The sequence below is a fragment of the Lagopus leucura genome, unplaced genomic scaffold (assembly GCF_019238085.1).
Source record: "Lagopus leucura isolate 7727_CA_CO unplaced genomic scaffold, USGS_WTPT01 Super-Scaffold_100059, whole genome shotgun sequence".
In the NCBI taxonomy this organism is placed as follows: domain Eukaryota; kingdom Metazoa; phylum Chordata; class Aves; order Galliformes; family Phasianidae; genus Lagopus; species Lagopus leucura.
Genome location: NW_024962305.1, coordinates 490,786 through 507,953, shown reverse-complemented (window position 1 = coordinate 507,953; position 17,168 = coordinate 490,786). Strand labels below are relative to the sequence as shown.

General features: G+C 42.0%; 1 protein-coding gene across 8 annotated transcripts in view; it reads left to right on the top strand.

The window, feature by feature from the left end:
* Window positions 1-17,168, top strand: part of TLK2 (tousled like kinase 2) — a 43,466-nt gene that overhangs the window by 12,722 nt on the left and 13,576 nt on the right. For 3 of the 8 annotated variants that reach the window (XM_042886537.1, XM_042886532.1, XM_042886531.1), the window contains 9 exons: window positions 417-486; window positions 1,581-1,624; window positions 2,638-2,733; window positions 5,460-5,627; window positions 6,176-6,271; window positions 9,106-9,198; window positions 10,563-10,673; window positions 12,018-12,154; window positions 13,593-13,745. In XM_042886537.1, the coding sequence (XP_042742471.1) occupies window positions 417-486; window positions 1,581-1,624; window positions 2,638-2,733; window positions 5,460-5,627; window positions 6,176-6,271; window positions 9,106-9,198; window positions 10,563-10,673; window positions 12,018-12,154; window positions 13,593-13,745 (968 nt within the window). Of the gene's footprint in view, window positions 1-403; window positions 487-1,580; window positions 1,625-2,637; window positions 2,734-5,459; window positions 5,628-6,175; window positions 6,272-9,105; window positions 9,199-10,562; window positions 10,674-12,017; window positions 12,155-13,592; window positions 13,746-17,168 lie in introns of all 8 variants that reach the window. The other 5 variants (XM_042886534.1, XM_042886533.1, XM_042886535.1 and 2 more) reach the window with 4 other exon arrangements.

Here is a 17,168-nt window from a genome sequence, read left to right as displayed (position 1 = left end):
CAGCCGTGTGCAAACAGCTTCAGGAAGATGAACTGTCCTGTCCTCAGTCACCCTGCGCCCCTTGTGCCAGTTCTGCAGTCATCCTCAAATGGTTTACACAGATTGTTTTATTTTTACCTTTTTTATGTGAACTTGTTCTGCTAACTGTGAGGCTGGCATATTGCAACTAAAAAGAGGGGGGAGGGGAGAGGAAATTAACCTAATTTCTAACCGAGTTCTGTCCATTTTGCAGTGCTTGTATCCAAAGGTAGCAGCTCTTTGAGAGCTATTGTTTCTTTAAGTACCAGCAGTAGAAGCAAATGCACCAGAGAAATGAAATGGCCACTGGGGATGTGGAGCAGATTATTGTGTTTTGGCATTTTCTTTAAACTTTGGAATAACTGCAGAAATGTTAATTTTCAAGTATTGTTTAACAGACTCCTGAGAAAAAACAGAATGACCAGCGGAATAGAAAAAGGAAAGCAGAAGCGTATGAGACCAGTCAAGGTAATCCATTTTCCTGACCCAGCTGTAGGATTTCTGGATGGTTGGTGATTTGTGTGCGTTTGGCACAGTCAGTGTCTGAGGAAACTAATGGCTCTTCTCAAGGGTGTGTGTCAGGCAGCTTGTTGTGAACTGCTCCGTGATGGTGTAGTTCTCTTCTGGGAACCTTGTTGTCCCTATTGGCAGGAAAACACTCATCTTCAGCTTATTTACCCAAATGATTAGAGTTTTCGGGACAGACTGCCCAAAGGCTTAATATGGCATCTCTGCAGTGTCGTTCTGGTCCCATGTCACTATGCATACTGCAGCCAGGCTTCAAAATACAGGATGTACTCTCTGTTGCCTATTTGAGACGTATGCCTGCTTTGTTAAAGGAGGTTCTCACCATAACAAATAGGGAACAAACTGTACTTGAGTATAAAGCAGACAGTGCTGACTCAAAGTACTGAGAAGAACCAGAGTGTTTTGGTCCAAGTTTGGATTTCCTATGGGGCACAGGGGCAGATTTATTTCTTTTGTTCTTCAAAAGAAAGTACTGAGGATTGCATTGACAGAATGGCTTTGATAACACTACAGTGAGAGAGAAGGGCTAATTTTTAATGAGGTGCTATTAAGCCACTGCTAGTTTTTTCTCTAACTTTTACAGGGATGCTTGTGAGAAATCTAATGTGCAGTAATTTATGTGAAGGTGATGGAGTAAAGTAGAGGTAAAAGTACCCTTTGCTCTGCCCTCATCTTGAAGGAAAGTTTGGAGAACTGTTGACTGTCCAGCGAGGTTTTGTGTTTTTTAAGTCCTTCAGCAAGTACAAATGATGTTTGATTAGATTTGACGTGTTTGGAATTGAGAGTTAATTGAATTGTCAACTCTAAACCCTCCCAGCAGCCACACAGAGCTGTAACCCTGGGGCAGTCTTTTGTTCTTTAGAAGCTTCTGTTATGGTCAGTGTTGCACCTAAAGAAGTACAGGGAAAGGAGTGTTGAAGTACAGGAGTAGTTTTCAGAAAACTATTTCATAATTTCTGTTCTTAATGTGAGTTTGTGTGTATATATATACATATATAAACTCTTTGATTTTCATTCTTCATTTTTCTTTATAGGAAAAGGCACTCCTAGAGGACATAAAATCAGTGACTATTTTGAGGTAAGTATCTTTACATAGATTGAGAAATCTGATTGAATTCGTGTTGTGCGTAATCAGCACATGGAGGTCTGTAACGTGACTGCTGTTACTGATCTGTCCTATTAAATAATAGTTTGGAGTCATTGATTGATAATGTTAACCTGATACATCCAACTGTGGTTGGGTGGGGGATGTGAGATTTTTTGAACGACTGATGAAGCAGTTTTGGTTTTTATTTTAAAGAGTGGTCGTGTAAATGTAGGCCTGGCACCTGGATCTTGGGTGAGGATATTTGTGCTTAGCATGCAATCCTACTTTAATACAAGGTCCTGTGCAAAGGAACCTACCTGCCTCCTCCCACACCCCCACCCCCCCCCAGCCCCAGAAGTTTCTTCTTTATTTTATTCGTTAGCTTTGAGTCAGAAATCAACAGTTTATTAGTGCTCATTTCTTTCCTGGTTTAAGTTTTTGATAAGTGAGCTGTATTGGTGGTTGGTGGCCCTGCCTATGGCAGAGGGGTTGGAACTTGATGATCCTTGGGGTTCCTTCCAACCCAAGCCATTCTGTGATTCCATGATTGTGCAGTGCAGAACAGTTCCTGTACCAACTAGACCAGTTGCCCAGCTGCTTACGTATCTCATCTTCCACAGCAGCTGGCACGAATGCTTCCGTGGTGCACAGTTAGACACACCTCCTCAGTTCAGAGAATTGAATTCCTAATTCTGCACAGTAAATAATTAGTGTACAGCCAAGCATTAGCGACGAGCTGGCTTGTATCTTTTGTCTTAAAATGAGAAATGTACCCAGTGCAAATGTAAATGTTTGTCTGAAGCACGAACTTTCGCTGTTATTTTTGACAACAACGCATGAAATTTTAAAGTTTTCCTCCCAGCTTATCTTCGGTTTGTTTAAATGAGTCCCAGGAGCCTGCGTGGCTTCATCTTTAATACCACATTGCTTCTTTCTCTGTTAAATGTACTGAAGTACAGTATCTCTGTGGAATGACTGATGATCAAATCTGTTGCTTTGGTCAGTTTGCTGGGGGAAGCGGCCCAGGAACCAGTCCTGGTAGAAGTGTGCCACCAGTTGCCAGATCATCACCGCAGCATTCCTTATCCAACCCCTTACCAGTAAGTGTTCTCCTGGGGATGGTGTGGGTGGCACATTGCTTCTGTTGGTGGCCGTGCTTCAGGCAGGTGATGATAAAATGTTCTGAACAGGAAGGAAGGGTCTCTTGGTAAGTGGTTTCACTTGGTCTTTAATCACTTCTCTTTGTGGGTTTTTTTTTTTGTTGGTTGGTTTTGTATTGTGTTGTTGTGCTTTGTTGTTTTGTTTTTTTATAGCTGAAACGGGGTTTGGGCAGCAAAGCTGAATGTTTAGGATCCTGCAGCAGTTGTTAGTCCAGTTGCAAATGATGTCACTATCTGAGCTTAAAGCATCGCAATCTGTATTTTTACATGCTGTGTGGATACAGATGGCTTGCTGTCCTTAAGAAAAGAAGGAACTGGTTTAGTTGCTGTTACCTTGCGCTCTAGTGTGGCTCATGAACTTCTACATGAAGTTGGGAGTATCATGTATGCTTATGTAGCACCAGTACAGTGATATTTCTGATCTTGATTTCACTCTTTGGGTCTAAGGAAAGATGTGCATACCATCGTAATATTGGGAAAATCTTTTCCTTCTGTCTGTGCATGTGACTTGTGAGGAGCATTCGCGAAAGCTTGCTAAGAGATGTGTATACAAGCACATCTGTTGGTGTTTTTTGTTTAAATAATTCAATTTTGCTGTCTGAGCATTTCTGCACAATCTGAACATGAAGGAGTAACCAGTATTTTAAGCTGTTTTTGCACAAGCTAAAGAAATTTCTTTCAACTAGCAAAGCAGCATTCAGAGGCTGCGGTATTTGATCTCTAGTTTTGAACGTTGCCATCACCCTTCTTTAAAATGTTTCAGTATTTGTTGAGTGTCACAGAAGCACAGAGCACTATGGGAAAGGTTCGTACCCCGAAAACCAAATGCAAAGACTTCACTGGTTACATTATTCTGCAGAGACCTTTGCACATTTCATGAATGTGTACTGAACTAAATCCCAGCACTGAATTCAATACATGTTACTAGATACTGAAACTCTGCAGTGCTGCTTTAAGGGTGAGCTTCAGCTGTGCTTCTAGATGTCTTGAATGACTATAAGTACAAAATGTATCTATGATTGATCATCCTTGTCTTATTAATTCACTAATACTCCTCCTTAAAAAGAAGTTAATGAAAGAAAGAATACCTCGAAAAGTAGAGAGAGCTCTTTGTTCCAACCTACAGGTGTTTATAATGGGACTACATGAGTCTTCCTTTGCTTTTCTTCTTCTCTGCTTGTGTATATTGAGTAGGTAAAAGCTTGAACGAAACGTTTCTCATGTGGTGAAGGCTGATGGTACAGTTAGTTTGGGCTGGGTCAGTTTGTCTCTCTGCTTGAGCAGGTGCTCTTTGTGTTTCTTATCTTCTCTTCTTTACTCTTGCAGCTAAACTTGCAATGTTTGCATATTCATAACAAACTATTATGTGCATTTGCAAGATCTATCATCTTCTTACAAACTGAATACCAACAGCTTGAGCTAAGCCCCAAAAGTTGGGGGGATGAGTGGAAACTGGAGGAGATGGAATATCTTATCCATTGCAGATGTCAGTGTGGTCTAGGAAGAGAGCGGAGTGTTAAAATGTCTTTCACAGAGAGACAAACCTGTGAGTTAATGTATGCTGTTCTGGAAATTTTCTGCAGTGAGGACTTGCACAGGAATTGTAATGGCATCAGGTTGTTGCATCTTGTCTTCAAATCTCTTGACTGCTTTAAATTGCCTTGCTTCTCCTTTGATCAGAAGAATGATGGTGCAGGTCTTCAGCCTCTTGCAAGGTCGCTCTCATATGCAGATGTTCCACTGGGGGAAGAAAAGCTCTTGACATCTGTAATGTTAGGCAGAAAACATGCTGCAGGTTGCAGTTTGGGTTTTAAGAGAAACCAGAGCCTGACCTGACTTCTTGCTTTCTCTGTGCTGTATGCCTGGCCTGGAGTTATGGCTTGGAATGACTTAGATGAGTGCTGCCCAGGCTGCCAAGTCTCAGTGGTCATGGGCTGGCTTTTGAAGTCTGAGTGCTGTAATCAACATGGTTCAGATAACTCTTGTTCTTACTGAACTCCATTTCTGGATCACCTTTGGAAAATGAGTCCACTGTATGAGGAGGAAGCTGGCCCTTGCAGATGCTCTGCATCTTTGTGAAGAACTTTAGGAATATGTTAGAGCTTTGCTTATCTCACAAGTGGTTTATCCCTGCCTTAATGACAGAAACGAGGCTACTTGATATCTGGATCTTGGATGTGGTTAGGTTGCTGCATTTAGCAGTTATGACTTGGTTTACTTCACTGGGGCAACCAATTTATGATGACAACTGACTGTGTTAAAATGAGTCCTTAATAAGCAAAGTATTGTAACTTCAAGCAGAGTTACACTGTACTGTGACTTCTGCATCTCTGACCTATATTACCCCACTGGCTCCAAAATATTTTCAAAGGAAGGGGGTGTGTCAACTGACAAGGAATTCTGTCCTGTGTGTCCATTTGTTATTTTGTTAAATTGCTAACTTCATCTCCTTTTTGATGTCTGACATTGGAACAAACATTCTGGGAATCCAGTTGGAACGATGAGAACCTCACCGTGCTGCCTGCCCATTGCTGAGCAGCTGCTTCACTGACAACAGTTTTGGCAGAGTCAGAGAATCAGTTTTAAAGAAAAAATAAATTTAAATTAAAAAGAAAAAAAAAAAAAAGGAAAAAAAGTTTATTGTCTCTTTTTTGACTGTGTTACAGCGGCGAGTGGAGCAGCCGCTGTATGGGGTAGACGGCAGCACAGCAAAGGAACCGCAGGAGGATCACTCTGCTCTGCCAACGCTGATGTCGGTGATGCTGGCGAAACAGCGGCTAGAGAATGAGCAGCTGGCACAGAGGGGAGGTGGCCTCTGCTTTACTTTTGTCTCGGTGAGCAGCTCTGAAAGGACTTGAATGCCAGGGGATGTTTCTAGTTAAGGGATGGGGCATTTGAAGGAGCTCAAGTGCAGCCTGGTTTGTTGATGACCAAGTCTACCATCTTCTGGTAAGTTCTTCTTCCTTGTGAAGAGTTCTAGGTCCCAGGCTTTGCTTGTTAATAAAATGAGTTGAGTTTTAAGTTAACAATTTAAAAGTCTTACATAGATGGAAACAGCAGTGTGAGTGCCTGCTTGACTGTGAAAATCAAAAAGAATGGAGTACAGCCTTGCTTTTAGAAGTGTAAATTTTGGGCTAGCTTAATCTCAGCTGACATGAGTTACACTAGGTTTTTTAAAAGCTTTGTCTTTTAGCAGGTTGGGCCAGATTTCTTCAGAGCAGCTGATTCTCTTGTGTTAATGAACTAGAGCATTCTTAAACCTTAACATAAAAGTATGGTACCCAGGCCAGATTACACCTCCCATGTAAAGATAAGTGTATCTGCATGGGCACCAGCAGTCATGTTGAGGAGCATATAACAATACCCTGACTTTCTTTTGCAGGCCCAGCAAGGCAGCCCATCTTCTACGGGATCAGGGAACACTGAGCATTCCTGCACTTCCCAAAAACAGATTTCCATCCAGCACAAACAGTCACAGGTATAGCTTACCAGATGATGCATCTCTTGGATACGAGATTTAAACTTGGTGTAGCTTGTCTTCTACACCACTTGAAATAGACTCAATGTCAAAAGAACTGGTAGTACCGACTTAGTCTTTAACTGTACTGATTAAAGGTGAATCACACTGAACTTTGTTCTTTATCCTGTAAAAGGATACTTCTCAGCTGTTGCTACTGGAGTTTGCTTGATATGTTCCTGAGGCTTTTCTGTGTCAGTATTGTGGCCAGTTTTTCAACTGCATGAGAACACGCTCAGGGGAGGAATAGCTGTGTCTTGCCCTGTCTGTTTCAGTTGTGTTGTATCTTCAATGTTCTTCCTCTCCTTATTAGTGAATACATGAAGTAAATTGTACTTACGGATACCTCTATTTGAGTGCTGTCAATCATGGGTGCATCCACACTGATTACACAAATACCCACAGCCTAGCTGCAAGTTCTTTGTCCTCTGCAGTTGTTGAGTACACCTGTGACCTAGTTTGCCCTGAGAAGGTGAGATGTGATGTCTTCTTGAAGGTGCTTCTCAGCAAGTTCAATGAGCTGGAGTCAAGAGGAGGAATAGCTGTTTTATTTGTGCCAGTCTTGTGATTCCTTTTATAATCTGTTAAGATTCTTCTTGTGGCGTTGCAGCAAGATTTACCTCTAGCTGTGTCATCTTCCTCTGTTGCATAGCAGGACGTTAAGCTTTACCTACAATGCATCTTGCTCGTTTGTTCTTCATGCCTTCTCTTAATCTTCTGATTTTCATCTCTGATTACTCCATGAGTGACCCTTCCCTCCAGTGATTTCTAAGCAGTCGGTTTTGTGTCAGTCATTTTCACACATCGGTTTGTGTCAGATAGTTTCACTGCTGGGGCAAGTTCATTCTCCATTTCCCCAGCAGGTGGTACAAGTTCTTTGTGCATGAAGAATTACTGGGGATGCTAACTAGCTAACATCTCTGAGACCTGTCGTGTCGCTGGGGTCAGCTCTGTTGTCTGTATTGTTAAAATGCTGGTCTGTGAAGATCCCTGCGTCTTGCTTGTGATAGAATGATGCCAAGGCTCAAGTACCTGCCAGAGAGGCTTTTCAGATGTCAGCCTCTGCTATCCCAACATCGCTGCCTGAAATAGTGGTACCAGCTGTAGTGAGCAAGATATTCTTATCTCCTGTGCTCAACAAGCCTGCAGCATCCATCTTCCCTAAGAAGGGAGATGTGTTAGCTTAGTATGCTTTGTGCCAGCACTCAGCTTCCTTGTATTTTCCAGAGATGCAGATGTAGTAGATGCTTAAGGCAAAAAATCTGTAAAGATGCTTGCCTGTACGATGAGAATATTGTACATTTTTATGTTTGCTCAAACTATTTGAGGTTGATAGATGGGGAATATAAAACACTCAGAGATTTCCAGCTTGAATTTCTTGGCAATGCCAAAAACAAGGGAGTATGAGCATAATTTCCCAAGCATTTTCCATCAGTGCAAGGGCTTCCAAGTTCTCTGAGGCAAGGTGAGTTGTGGTGAAATAAATCACTGTGCATGTAGAAGCATGACATCATCTGACACGGTGCAAGCATGTATGTGCATCTGACGAGTGGATGTAACAGTTACTGAAGAAACTTTTGCTGCTTGGCTGAGTGGATGCAGTCTTGAGTTCTCAACAGCCACAGAAGTTTTAGCCTTGCGTGCCTCCTGCAGGCTGTCAGGCAGCATCAATGAAGTGAAGGCAGCAGTGAGGTGACCTGCCCAAGCCTTCTCTGTATGTTGTGGGATTTAGGCTCATCTTGCTTGAGATGCAGTGCTGGCAGGTGTTCATTTTGATCTTTCCCATACTGGATAGAGAAGTAATAGTGTTCAGTCTACCAAGTTTGTCTCTTGCTTCATGGTGTTAGCTTCCAGGCAAGCCTGGAATTTGGAGAACAGTTATTAAGAACTCTGCAGGTAAGTCTCTGCTAACTCTTCTCAGAATCAGGATAGTGGCTTTCTAGCTGTAAATGTGAAATCTGTGTTTGCAGACAAGGAACAAGATTCCCTTGAGCTCTTGTTTGTTTGGTTTTTTTAGATGTTATGTTCATGTGCATACTGACTTCTTCCCTACCAATTAATTTGAATCCTGAGTTTGAAATATTCTTGTTGCTGCAAAATATAGCATGTCTTTTGTATTTTGTTTATGGACGTAACATATCATTGGGTGAAGGTATTTGATATATGCTGCACCTGGTACAATTTTCCCAACAGATTTCACTCAAAAACAGTAAAGGTTGGGACCCTTCTGGGCAAAAACACATCAGTTTGTTGGAAGGAAAAGCTTGTGCCTAATTACGTAAATAATGTCAATCTGTTACATTTTAAAATAAGCACCTGCAGTTTTGGCCAAGACTGAAAAGAACCCAAACACATAGATATTGTCTTTTGTCTAGCCAGTGGTTGTTCGTGGCCATCGATTTGGTATTCCAGCTGAGGGGTGACTTTTAGTGGGTTGGTTTTCATTTTTGCCTTGTGCAGGTTGTGTTGCACTGCAGGAAAGGGTGCTGAGTGTTAGAGACCACTGTGGGCTGGGCAAAATTCAGCTATTGAAACAAAACTGACAGTATGTGGAGGTGGTGGTAGCTTGTTGTGTCTGCATTCTCCAGAGCAGAGCATTAGGCCTTTGTGCTGACTGTCCAAGCCTCCTATGTTGAAACAGCCCATCATGCAATAAGAGAATGAAGAGTGGAGGACATCCCCTAGCCTGGGAAATGGGAGGGGATTTCAAGAGGGTTATTCTGTGATGAAATGTGCTAACTGTGAAATATCTGCTGTTCTTATTAAATGTGGTTTGTGGTGGTTTTCCTCTACAGTCGGACCTCACAATGGAAAAAATATCTGCACTAGAAAACAGTAAGAACTCTGACTTGGAGAAGAAGGAAGGGAGGATAGATGACTTACTAAGAGTAAGTATTTGAAATGGGACAACTCTTCTAAAAGCTGCTATTTAAAGATCCCAAGAACACCTGTGCCAGCTGGGCTGCAGTGCAGCATTTTGTGTACTGACCACTTGCAGAGCCAGCACTCACAAGGGTTAAACGAATCAGTCACCTCTTACTCTCAAAATAATTATCTGGTTTGCACTCTGCTTGGGCCTGCTTGAATCCACAACCAGGGCAGCTGTAACAGCGTGGGTCTGTAGTGCAGAACCATTGTAGCTAAGCTCAGGTTTTTGTCTCCTCAGCAGGGTTGGTCTTTCTTTGATCTTTTGCTCCCTTGTTGTGAGTTTTGTTAGCTAACTTAACATATTTCTCTTCAGAATTATCCCCTTCTAAATGCTGGGGTGCTGCCTGCCTCTTGCTTAGTAGCATGTTCTGCAACCTCTCAGTAGGGAGTTCATTCTGAAATGTTGATTTATGAATCAGCGAGACAAACAGAGATGAAGAGCACATATTTTGGTCAAACCTAAAGAGTGCTCTGTATCATTAGTGCTCTTCAGTAAAAGACGAGATCCTTGATTTAAAGGTATTTTTCTTAATGGAGGAGTTGTAGTTGATCTGCCTTTCATCAGCTGGAGGGGCATCTCTTGTGAAGTGCTGAACAGGATTAGAAAATGCACTAAAAGGAGAAGAGCAAAGACTGTGTGTGTATCTGGTCTCAGTACCTAAAAACTAAGGCATGGTCTTAGAGATGCACATGAAAGCTCATGTGGCCTTGTGGGAAAACAATCCACGGAGCAGGATTTTTACTATCAGAAAATCAGTTAAAATCAGAAGCTGTTGGTTGGAAAAGGAAGAGTTAAATTTAACTTTTTATCAGTGAAAATAGTAGCACATCAGATACCACTGTGCACTGTGGCAGTGTTACTGGGAGAAGTCTATAGCAGGGCTGATGGACAGTAGCTCAGAGGAGAATTTAATTGAAAATGTGAAGTCTGTCCTTTTACTCTGCCAGTATTGTGGCTAAAATGGAGAGGATACTCTGGGGTTGACTAAGCTGTTCTGAGATAGCTGTGACAAGGTCTCAATTGCTTTAAAAATAAATAATAAAGTCCTTGTGCTTAGTTTCTTTGTACCTTAGTTTTTCATGTGTAAAAGAATGATAACACTTTTATAGGGTGCTAAGGTCTGAATGGGTTAAAAATCCAAGAGCTTTGCTTGGATGTTTAGAGAAGAGAAACATGGCCTTTTTGCATTTTTTCTTTTTCCCCTTTATCCTGCCTGCTTTGCTCTCCTTTATCTGATGCCTCAAGCTAGCTTTCTTTCTAGGTGGTGCTCAGCTTGGCTCTCACTGAGTGCCTTAAAGACTTGTCTTCTCTGTTCTCTTTTAGGCCAACTGCGATTTGAGACGGCAGATAGATGAACAACAAAAGATGCTGGAGAAGTACAAGGAGAGGTTGAATAGATGTGTAACGATGAGCAAGAAGCTCCTTATAGAAAAGGTGAGCAGCAGGCTGCAGTCACAGCTGGTGCATTTGAAAGCTTCTCTATCTTTCTTGGCAGTGAAAATCTGCTCCTATTGCTCTGGTGATAAGAGACAACTGGAATTTTGTCTTGAATTGTTTCTCTGCAAATAGGAATGTAATCTGAAGACTGAAAGCATTCAGAATGTGTGGTTATTTTTGAGTCTCAGAGATCTCCCTTGCTTAAGTGAAATAGTCTGAGCTCTAGATGCAGCAGGCATTACTTGCTTTGACACTTGTATATCTGAAAAGCGCCTTTGTCCAGCACTTGCTGTACAGGAGCAGCGTCCCATTGTGAAGTGAAATTGCCAGATCTGCTCTGTGACACGGGCAAGTGATTTAAAACTTTCTTCTTTCAAATGACGGAGCTGGAGATCATTGCTTTGTACAGTACTTAAAATAACATGAAAAAGACTCTGAGAAAGTGCCAAGCTGTTGTTTACAGGCATCCAGCTTGCTTCGCTGTTGAAAGATTTGCAGATTTCCTTTTAGTTCAACAATGTGGGGTTTTGATTCTCTTTCACCTGTTGGCCAATAACACCAATTGTTCGTGGGCACTGGATGGGCACAAACACCTGGGTGCTGGCCAGCGTGGGCAGTCTGTTTGGTTTGCTTTTGTCACTGAGCTGATTGTTCTTGGCTGAATGGGACTCCGTTTTCTGGGAGGATTTGTAACTCTGGGCTGTGTTACGTAGACCTGGAGTTCAGATAAGCAGTGTGTAGCTCCAGTGAGGAGCTGTGCTGGTTCACCTTTAATCTTAATTGACTGAATCTTTGCTATTCTCATCTCAGGCCTTAGAAACTTTCTTTCACTTACTGGAAATACTCTGTGATGGAGACCACCACCGCTTTTTTTCTGTTGGAGTCTTAATTGAGGCTGTCTCTTCTGGGAGTGCTGTTTGGCTAGGATTGAGTTGGCTTATCACTGTATCTTAGTCTTAATATTGATTTGGGGTGCGTTTTCCTCCTTCACCTCCTATTAGAGTGAATAAGGGCCTGATGAGAGACGTATCTGAAGTCCAGCTAAGCTACTGATGCAGAGATAGTTTTAATCCTACTGTTAAATTGAGTTTCAACTGATGATAGAATGGGTGAGCAGCCCAAGCAGTAACGGGAAAGAAAATAGAAAGCTGAAATGCCAGAAAAGAAGCTGTCAGACTGCAGAAGCACCATCAGTAATTTCACCAATAAAGTTCAGCTGGTTTCAAGTAAGCAGTACTGGAACAGAGCAGAAGGTGCCAGGGATTGGAAGTGAGTTTAGACAAGGCCTAACTCTTAGCTGCTAATCTGTGGGTTTTATTTTAACACGTGTTTTGTTTTCAGTCAAAACAGGAGAAGATGGCGTGCAGAGATAAGAGCATGCAGGATCGATTGAGGCTGGGCCACTTCACCACGGTGCGGCACGGGGCGTCCTTCACTGAGCAGTGGACAGATGGCTATGCCTTCCAGAACCTCATCAAGTGAGGACAGTTTTCTTTACCTACAGGGACAGAAAAGGAGAAACTGAGCAGTTGTGTGTGATGTCTTGCATGTCAAAATGGGAGAACGGTGTGACTGATGCATGAAAGGATCAGACAGGGACTCTGCTACAGACAGCGAGGAACCTTTTAGTGAGAAATATGCTTGCACTTAACTCCAGAGACTTAAAACTGGAGTCAAATTGTTTGAGTTGGCCTCTGGATTGGAAAGAAGCAGGCTGCCCTGTTAGGTGTTCTCAGTGCACCTGTCTGGCTGTGCAATGCATAGAGTGTGGGGAGAGGGAGGCCAGACTCTCATGTGTATCTGGAGTCAATCAATTTGGTTTGCATATATTCCTCCAGGAAAGTTGCTTATCTCCACCCCCCCTCCCCTCCCCCTTTTCTACCTTCTAACTTTAAAAGGAAAAAAAAAAAACTTAAAACAGAAAATCCATGCTATTTAACTTTTTTTGCCTTTTGGTAACTGTGATCAAAGTAGCTGCAGAAACCTAGAAACGAAGATCAGACACCCTTTTATGCAGGATATTAATGGAAATATCCAGTAAATTCCCACCTGGCCTCGACCTTTAAGTAGGACTCGGCAAATTAATTGCACAGAGAGAGCTGTGTGTAATCCATTAAAACCATCTAATTTTTCTGTGGTCTGATAGAAGGTGCACATGTTGTTGGGTGCAGATTGTGAGCTTGCTAATATTCTCCTTGGTTTGTGCTGTAAGACATGGAAGAAATACTTCTGGAATCCTTACCTGCAATCTCAGTCTGTTTTAAACTGTGAATTAAGCATCTGAATTCACAAGTCATTTATTTTGTAATTCCACAAATGCTTTTATCACTGTAAAATTACAAGGCAGCTTTATGATAGTCTCCCCTCTGAAACAGAAGGACTCTTTTCTTCGTGAAATTGGGGATGGTGTTAATTATGCTTCAGAAAACTGAGGATAGCTGAACTGTACCCTTAAAGCATAGGGATACTTTCTCAGACAGTGCCAGACTTCAGGAACAGTTCAAACAGGAAAGTCTAGGATTTAGAACAGAGTATTCTAGGAAAAAAGTGTGTGGAAACTTAGTGACTTACCATAGATCCCTGGGTTTTCCATGAGGTTAGCAGCTCCTTGGTTTTGGATATCCTCTGCATGAATAAAACCTTTCACTGACTGAAAGGTTTCTGTGGGGCCGGGAAAAGAATCCACTTCTATGTGAAAAATACCTTGGAAAAAAAAAAAAAAAAAAATCTGAGTCAATGTTTGGCACATCCTCCCTTTCTGAACAAGAGTATTTTGTTGGTAATCTAAGAGTACAGCTGATTGGAATTCATTGCTCAAGTCTGCTAAAAGCAGATGCTGAGGACGACTGAGTACATTCCATTAGTTATCTGCTTTGTGTTTTGTTTGTTTTTTTTCTTCTGCCCTCATCTTTCCAGGCAACAGGAAAGGATAAATTCCCAGCGAGAAGAAATAGAAAGGCAACGAAAAATGTTAGCAAAACGGAAGCCACCTGCCATGGGCCAAACCCCCCCAGCAAGCAATGAGCAGAAGCAGCGCAAGAACAAAACCAACGGAGCAGAAAATGAAACGTAGGTTCTGTGGCCTTCTTTGTGCCTTGCAAAGCTGCATGCTTTGATTAGAGCACAAAATATCCACTGGGAAATGGAATCTTGCCCTTGCCTCTAGGCTTCACTACACGCACAAATGAATAGTGTGGAATTAGCCTGGCATTCAGAAACATCTGGCTGCAGTTCTAAATAGTTTTCATTGGAGTAAAACATGGATCATTGCTGAGTCTGGAATTTTTGTGAGCTTAATTTCTTTTGAATGCAGTAAGTTTTCAAACTTGATGCAGCAAGAGAGCTGAAAAATGCGATGTGCAAAAGAAGTAAAAGACTTCACCCTTAGTTTTGGTAACACTGTACAACACTTTGCTTAAAAAAACAAAACATATTCAGGAGCTTTTATGTCTGTGTACCTTCTGGTGAGGCTGTTCAAAGAATGGGTTTGGAATGCTGAGGAAAAAGGTGCTCTATAAAGACAGTGCATAATAGGTTGAACTGTATCTCAAAAGCAGTTCTTTCCAGATATTTGAGTAAGGGAAATGGAAGCATTATTTAAGTACTGCTGTCTCATCTCACAGGAGCCCTGCTTCTCTTTTTCAGGTTGTTGATACTTTGGGAATGCTGGTGCTCTTAGAGAGCAAAGCTTCTCACAAGAACTTTTAGTCGTTGCTCTTACTTCTTTAAAAGTGTTTGCTACTTGCAAATTGAAGCCAAACCCTGAGCAGCTTGTTTCTTGTTGGAAATCACATTAAGTAACCTTATTGTAAATAAAACTGACTCTCAATGTGCTGCTGAGGCACATGACCTAGTTTTCCTTTCTTCTTTTTCTCCCCACTCTGGGCAGTCAGTACTTCCCTGTAGCTTCTACAAGTCTACTTTTCAGTCATCATTTTATTGCTGTTGGCTAATGCCATAATTCTCAATGACACTTCTCTTTTTGCACTGTTAAATCTCCTTGTTTTGGCCTTACTTAGAGGTTGTGGAGCCCTTTGTATTCTTGCACTTTGCACTTTGAAAAGTGCATATTAAACAAAAGCTCCCACTCTTTTTTCCACCTGCAGCAAAGGTGGCACATGGTTGGGTTAGCTGTGTGTTTGGCAAGTGAGAGCATTTCAAAGTGGTGCCCCAAGTTAGGATGCTGAGACTGGTCAGATCTGTATAGGAGTGCAGTATATGCTTCCTGCAAATACGTAGCTTGAATGGAGATCTTTACCCCTCACTGTGGCCAAGAGGGCTTAAAAACAACTGAATACGCTTTAAAAGCTGAGTTTTTTAATGGCAGTTGGATTTTGGAGAAGTAAATTGCACGTGGTCACCCATCTGAGCAACAACATAATGCTTTCCAATTTGTGTAGTGATGGTTTTGCCTAACAGAAGAGTGCAGCTGCACTGAGGCTTATGCTGTTGGCATGGCAATGTGGGTCTTGATATAGCCTGGCAATCACGATGTTTATCTGGGATATCCAGTGAGTTTCTACCTGTAGAGAGCCTGCTGTGAGGTGATTTCCTCTCTACCTGGTTGTGCTGGTGAGCCTTTTTGTGCTGCCCAGTCATTTTCTTAGTGTTTCTTACTGCTCTGTCATTCTTTGCCACTGTATTTTAAGGTTTTATCTTTGTGGTTTAGAAGAGTTGCTCGTGGTGTTAATTAAAACTGCTCAGCTGTTCACTTGGAGTGTTGCAGCTTATGATGAATACACTGGTTTTGTAATCAGCTGCAGTGACTGCTTGCACGCAGATGCAGTTGTTGGACTAATCTGATTCAGGTACAGCATCTTCCTGATGTTGGAGGGAGGTTTTACAGTTTGTGGAATTCTTACAGTGGTTTCTGTGCAAAATGAACGTAAATGCTTGTGAAACTTGAATGAAGAGTGGTTGGCCAAGTAATTTCACTTGATTTTTGTTTCCTCTTAAGTTCATGGCTGTTGCTGTTTCTAAGGCTGTTGCCTTAGAAAGAAGGGGAAGGTTTCATTACATAGGTTCAGAGGTACCCTGCCCCAGCATCACTCTCCTGAAAAAAGTGAATGAAGCACATGTTGTCGTTCACAGACAATATCTGCTGGATTAACCTTGAGGTTTGTTGAACACTTGGGCAGTTTTAGAGCCTCAGCTGTACCAGAAGTAGTGCATTTCAGGCCGTGTTTCTGAAACAGGACAGTGTTTGTCTTTGAGCCTCCTTGGTTTTTGTAATGCTTGCTGCAAACGTGGCTTTTTTTGGGCAATGTTAGCCTGCTACTCGTTACATCTCTTGCTTTATGAGTAGACTGTTGGTGTTTAGCTCTGCATTTCTCTTGTGCACAAGAAGCTGTGGAAAGCTTGTTGCTGGTTTATTCAGTTGTCTTTTTATTCTTTGCACAGCAACATCAACCAAGGACCCAAACATCTGGGAAAGCCTTTTATCTAAAATCTAAAGCTAAATCCAATCCAAGTTCAAACTGCTGTATTTTTCTTGTGGAATAGCACACTTTCATATGAAATGAGGCATCACATAAACATTTGCCATACCAGGTGTTTTTTGTGTATATCTTCAGTTTGTAACAAGCACTTCCTCGTGGTTGAAATCCTTTTAAAAGGAGCGTTGTGAATTTTGTGTTAGATTTACCTGCTTAAAAACTGCTGTAGAAGTTGTTTCAGCTGTGCAGCCCCTCTGCACTGTAAGCAGGGGAGGGAAGTAGTGGCATTTCAAGACCAGCACTGAACCAACTGCATCCAGCGTTGTCTCAGTTGGCTGTAAGGTGAGCTGAGGGAGCACAGCCCAGCAGACAGAGGGCTCCATCTCCTCTTGAAACTGAGTGTGATACTGATGCTGTGGAGAACTCATGCTGACTTCTGTACTAGGTATGACACAGAGCATAACTGCTGCAACAAGGATCCTCTTGAGGCGTGGTTTGGACTTAATTTTAGGTTCAGAAGGGTTATTTGTATGTTCTCACATGTGATCTTGTTTACAAAGTGAACAGATGCAATTGATGTGGACTTCATAACCTTATGTTCACGTGCATGATGCCTTTACCCATGTTGGCAGCAGTGAGAGAATCAGTGTAATGATTGGTTTTGAAACTTCACAGATCTCAGTGCAGCATTACATTTCACTAGGGATGGACCCTATCACTGTTTTAGTGTAAGGCTGAATTTTGCCTCCTCTTAGAATGGAAACATTGCATGTTATTTACCATCAGTAAAATGGCAATTGTTTCCTTATCCCACTGTAGCTGCTTGCAGGGTTAAAGATGTGGAAAAGTGAAGTAAACTTCCATGATTTCCCTGGAACCACCTGACAGCCTGAAACAAAAGTTCAGAATCCCAGTTCGTGGCTCCGTTTGCAGTGTTGCTGTAGCCAGGTGTGGTGTTAACAATCCTCACACTGTCCTAAATAAGTGTTATTAGGAACCTGAATTTGAAATTGATTTGTGCTGTATTAAAGTTCAGCTTTTGGTCTCTTACTTGATT